Below are 5,014 nucleotides of genomic sequence, written 5' to 3'. Positions count from 1 at the left end.
CCCCCCCCCCCCCCCTGCCCGGCCTGCCAGGCATCCTGAGCTCCATCGTTCGCGAGGCGGTCCTGTCTGTCCCCACCAACCTGACCGAGGTCCAGCTGGCCGCCATTCGCTCGGCCGCCGACAAGTGTGGCCTCAAGCTCAGCGCCCTGATTAGCGAGCCCGCCGCCGCGGCTCTGGCCCTCCTGGACGAGGAGCCCCTGGTGTCCGCCGAGCCGGAGAACATCCTGGTCTTCGACTTCGGCGGCTCGTCCGTCAGCACCACTGTCCTGCGCCGCTATGTTGGCGAGACCTTCGAGGTGCGTCTGCTTGCATTGCATGGCCGGGTGTGGGCCCCCGGCGTCTTTCCCTCGCCACCCCCCTCGCTCCGCGACATGGACTAAGCCTCTCCCCCCCCCCCTCCCCTCCTCTCGGATACCACCGTGCACATACACGCACACGCACACGCACACGCGCGCGTACGAATGCAGATTGTCGCTTCCAAGGTCGACACCGCCACCGGCGCCCGCGCTCTGGACGACCTCCTGGCCAACCACCTCCTGCGCGACATCTCCCGCAAGCTGGCCGACATCAGCGACAACCGCCGCGCCATGATCAAGCTGCGCATGGAGTGCGAGCGCATCAAGCGCACCCTCTCCCAGTCGACCACCGCCCCGGTCTTCGTGGAGTCTCTCCATGACGGCATGGACTTCGCCGGCTCCAACATGTCCCGCTCTCACTTCGAGGTCCTGATCAGTGCGTCAACCCACCACCCTCCGGTCGAAGTGTGCAGCAAGGGCAACCACCGGGGAGGAAGGGGGGGGGGGGGGAGTGTCACACATGCGTGTGTGTCCCCTTTTGTGTGTATGTCTCCCTGCGCCGGCCAAACTAACCTCTCTTCCACGTGCGCGTCCTCGTTTCATCATCATCACCCCCCCACCCACCGCGTAGCCCCCATGATCCAGTCCCTCCTCAACTCGGTGGACAGCTTCCTCACCGTGAGCAACATCCCCCTGAAGTCCATCCAGCGTGTGATCCTCACCGGTGGTGGCTCGGCCATCCCCCTGGTCCAGCGCAAGTTCTCCGAGCTCTTCGGCGAGGGCGTCCCCGTCATTCGCGAGCAGAACAACCCCCAGGAGACCGTGGCCCGTGGTGCTGCCCTCCATGCCTTCCACCTGTTTGACCAGCTGAAGCCGGCCGCCGACGAGCCGCTCCCCGAGCTGCCCACCGTCTGCGCTGACAACGAGCTGCGCGCCCTGACCAAGGCTGTCGGCCTGGCTGGCGCCGATGGCAAGTTCGTCCCGCTCCTGCCGGCCGGCACTGCCGTCCCTGTGGCCATCTCTGTCACCTGCGAGGTGGCCGGCGACGACAAGGCCAGCATCCTGTCGATTGTTGGTGCGTACTTTGGTGGGGGTGGGGGTACCTGTGTGTTGGCCGACCCCCTGGGGGGGGGGGTATTTTTTTGCTCTCCGTCACATGCTCTCCCCATGCGATAGCCTGTTGGTCATCCCTCCCCGCGCCTGTGCTGACTCCCTGTCTCTCTCCCTCCCCCCTTCTCGCATCTGCACAGCCGGCGACTCCGAGACCGCCGCCGAGAACACCTCCGCTCTCGACATCATGATCCCCGCCTCGGCTGGCCCGGAGGTCAACCTTCTCCTGTCGGTTGACCGCGCCGGCTCGGTCAGCGCCCGCATCACCTCCAACGATGGCTCGGAAGTGGTCAGCGTGTCCGCCTAAAGAGAGAGAGTCGAGCAGAGCGGGGGCTGAGAGCGCTCCAGCAGCCAGGTGAGGAAGGAGGGCGGGCTGCGCCCCCTCCTCTCTGTCCCCCGGCGAGCATGTGCCTCTTCCTCCCCTTCGCCGCCGCCCCCTTCCTCCTCAGTGCGCACAGATATGCTTTCACATTTGTAATATATTTCGTTGTCCAGACAGAGAGAGAGAGCAGGGCGAATATCGGGTCGCACCTGGAGAGGAGGGGGGGAGGGGGGGGGGGGCGACAACGCGGCAGGAGAGCCACAGGGAGGGGAGGGCTCAGAGATGTGCCTTGGTGGACTTGGCTCCCAAAAGAAGGGGGCACAGATGAAGAAACCCGAGGGCCAGAGGACCGGCAACAAAAGGGGCAGGGCACGGGGTCCGATTCAGGGATGTATGTTTGCTTCCGAGAAGTGGGGAGAGGGAGCCAGGAGCTCACCAGGGCTGCATGCATGGACAGCCACCCGCCGCCAGTGGGGAGGCTGAGCCTCCTCGCCCTCGGCACTCCCGCTGGGAGGAGGGGGGGGGAGGCGCTGGCGTACGAGCCGTCCTCCCGGTAGAGAGCAGAAAAGGAGGTTGCCCATACACCAGGCATGCACAGAGGGCAAAAATTCCCACAACCCACACGCACATACACATGCCGCTCCCCACCAGCCCCCGACGGAGCAACAAAGAGGACAAACAAAGGGGAAGAAGAATATATGTACGACCGTTGCATGTATGCATACAAACATACACGCAGACAGACACAAGGGAGGGGGGGGGGGAGAGGGGAGATCGCTTAGAGCTCCTCAGCGACGCCGACCTTCTCCTCGAGGAAGTCGGTGATACGAGAATAGAGATCGGGCTGGGTGCGGGCACCGGTGTTGACGCGATGGTCACTGTCGGTGTAGTAGTGCTGCTCGAAACGGACCGACGCCTGGGTCAGGTTGTTGGAGAAGACGACGGCCTGCTGGAAGTGGACATTGTCATCATCAGTGCCATGGATGAGGAAGTAGTCGACGTTCTTGAACGAGTCGAACTTGGTCAGGGCCGAGGACTTGTACTTCTCGCCGTTCAGCTGCGGGGTGGACATGAAGCGCTCGGTGTAGATGGTGTCTGGGAGGGAGAGGGGCCGAGAAAAGGTTGGGTGTCAGGCTGTGCGTGCGTGTGCGTGCGTGTGCATGTGTGTGTGTGTGTGTGCAAGGAGGCGAAAGATAGGGGGAGAGAGGGAGGGAAGAAAACAGAAGGACAACACCAAGAAGACACAACAGGCACAAATGAAAAGCCAAGGGGAAACGCACCATAGAAGCGCCAGTCGGTGACCGGGGCCACGGCAACACCCTTGCGGATGATGGAGCCGGCATCACGCTCCAGGATCTTGGAGGTCATGTAACCGCCATAGGACCAGCCCCAAACAAAGACACGCTTCGGGTCAACGTAGCGGGCCTTGGAGAAGTGCTCGGCAACGGCAATCTGGTCGGCCACCTCATAGTCACCGAGGTTCAGGTAGACGGAGTTCTTGAAGACATTGCCACGGCCACGAGTGCCGCGAGCGTCAGCCCGGACAATGATGTACCCCAGCGAGGACACCAGGTAGGTGTGCCAGTCGTTGGCCGGGAACTCCCGGGTGACCATCTGCGAGTCGGGGCCACCATACACATGCAGCAGCATCGGGTGCTTCTTGGAGCTGTTGAAGTCGAAGCCGGCCGGCGCGGTGAGGGACACATCCAGATCGTAGTCCCCGATGCGCAGCTTGGTGTAGTGCACCTGCGGCATGGCATACGTGGACAGGAGCTCCGCCAGGGCGCGGTTCTCCTGGACCACATGGCGGAAGGCCGGGTCGGCGGTCGAGTAGATATGCTGGGTGGGAACCGACGGGCCGCGGTAGTTCAGCAGGTAGAACTTGGCATCCGGGCTGAAGGAGGCCGTGTACCAGCCGGGCTGCTCGGCGGTGATGTGGCGCTTGGGAATGGAGGCGTCCAGGTTGACGGAGTAGAGGTTGCGCTCGATGGCCCCGTTCTCCGTGCTGAAGTAGAAGATGGTGCCGGTCTCCGGGTCGAAGGCCGCATAGGCGGTGACCTCCCACTCGCCGGAGGTCAGGTGGCGCACGGGCTTCGGGCTGTCGAAGGAGAAGAGGGCCAGATGGTTGTACCCATTGACCTCGATGATGTCGACGTAGCGCTCGGCCGCGGCATCGGTGGCCGGGACCGTGAGGATGGAGAAGTAGTCGACCCAACCCTTGGCCCGGGCCTGGGAGGAGATCTGCTGCGCGGTCGGGCGCTCGTGCGACACGGTGTACAGGTCGGCCTGGGTCTGGATGCGGTCGGTCACACGGACAACCATGCGAGCCGGGTTGGACCAGGCCACATCGACGATGATGAACTCGTCATCACGCTCGAAGTCCACATTGGCAATGGTGCCGGAGTCGACGTCCATGATGCTCATCTGGACGATCGGGTTCGGGTAGCCGACCTTCGGGTACTTGACCGGCGTGTGGGACGGGTAGTCGGTGTTGCCGTAGCGAGTCAGGTGGAAGGTCGGCACGTCGGTCTCATCGGAGCGCATGAAGGCGAACTGGGTCCCGTCGGTATTCCACCAGATGGAGTGCGCATGGCCGAAGACCTGCTCCTCGTACACCCAGCTGGGCACACCGTTGAGGATGTTGAGGCTGCCATCGTGAGTCACGCGATCGGTGTCGCTCAGGTTCCCGGACACATCCTTCAGCAGGAAGATGTCGTTGCCCTTGACGAAAACCAGGCGGTGCCCGGTCGGGGCCCAGGAGACGTGCTGCAGGCGCTCGGCATCCAGCTTACGCGTGGTGCCATCGACCATGGAGTGCACGAAGTAGAAGGCGGTGAAGGAGTGGCGCCAGACGCCGACACGCTCGGTGGCCAGCAGGACGAACTGCTCGTCCGGGGAGATCCAGTAGTTGAAGAAGCTCAGGGGCTCGTTGGTGTCGGGCTGGGTGCATGATGCGCAAGGGCGCGGGGGTCAGTGGAGGGGAAGGAGAGTGGGAGGAGGGGGGGGGGGGGGGGAAACACATGGGGAGAGCGAGAGCGAGAGACGGCAAGAAAGCCGGAGGAAGACGCACGTTGATGACGGAGGCGGCCTCGAGGAAAACCTCGGGCTCGACAGTCGGGAAGCGGGTCAGCATGATGTTGCCGGAGGCGTCACGGTGAGTGGACACACTGCCGGACACCCAGCGGACCGAGGTGGTCACCGGCTGGAAGGTGGAGTTGAAGATGTCATTGAAGCCGAACTCGGTGCCGTAGGAGGAGGACTCTGGGGACGGGCGGGGAGGGGGGGG

General features: G+C 63.7%; 2 protein-coding genes across 2 annotated transcripts in view; one reads left to right on the top strand and one right to left on the bottom strand.

The window, feature by feature from the left end:
* Nucleotides 1–1,904, top strand: part of H696_02231 (hypothetical protein) — a 2,707-nt gene extending 803 nt beyond the window's left edge. The window contains exons 2-5 of the mRNA XM_009496133.1: nt 31–296; nt 468–732; nt 928–1,371; nt 1,547–1,904. Of these exons, the coding sequence (XP_009494408.1) occupies nt 31–296; nt 468–732; nt 928–1,371; nt 1,547–1,713 (1,142 nt within the window). The 3' untranslated portion in view covers nt 1,714–1,904. The remainder of the gene's footprint in view (nt 1–30; nt 297–467; nt 733–927; nt 1,372–1,546) is intronic.
* A 602-nt stretch (nt 1,905–2,506) lies between these two features.
* The window catches only part of H696_02230 (hypothetical protein), a gene marked incomplete at both ends in the record, with an annotated part of 3,468 nt that continues 960 nt past the window's right edge, over nt 2,507–5,014 (bottom strand). The window contains 3 exons of the mRNA XM_009496132.1: nt 2,507–2,823; nt 3,009–4,668; nt 4,799–4,987. Of these exons, the coding sequence (XP_009494407.1) occupies nt 2,507–2,823; nt 3,009–4,668; nt 4,799–4,987 (2,166 nt within the window). The remainder of the gene's footprint in view (nt 2,824–3,008; nt 4,669–4,798; nt 4,988–5,014) is intronic.

Source organism: Fonticula alba, assembly GCF_000388065.1.
Source record: "Fonticula alba strain ATCC 38817 unplaced genomic scaffold supercont2.3, whole genome shotgun sequence".
Classification (NCBI taxonomy): domain Eukaryota; order Rotosphaerida; family Fonticulaceae; genus Fonticula; species Fonticula alba.
This window is presented reverse-complemented; position numbering and strand designations above follow the sequence as displayed.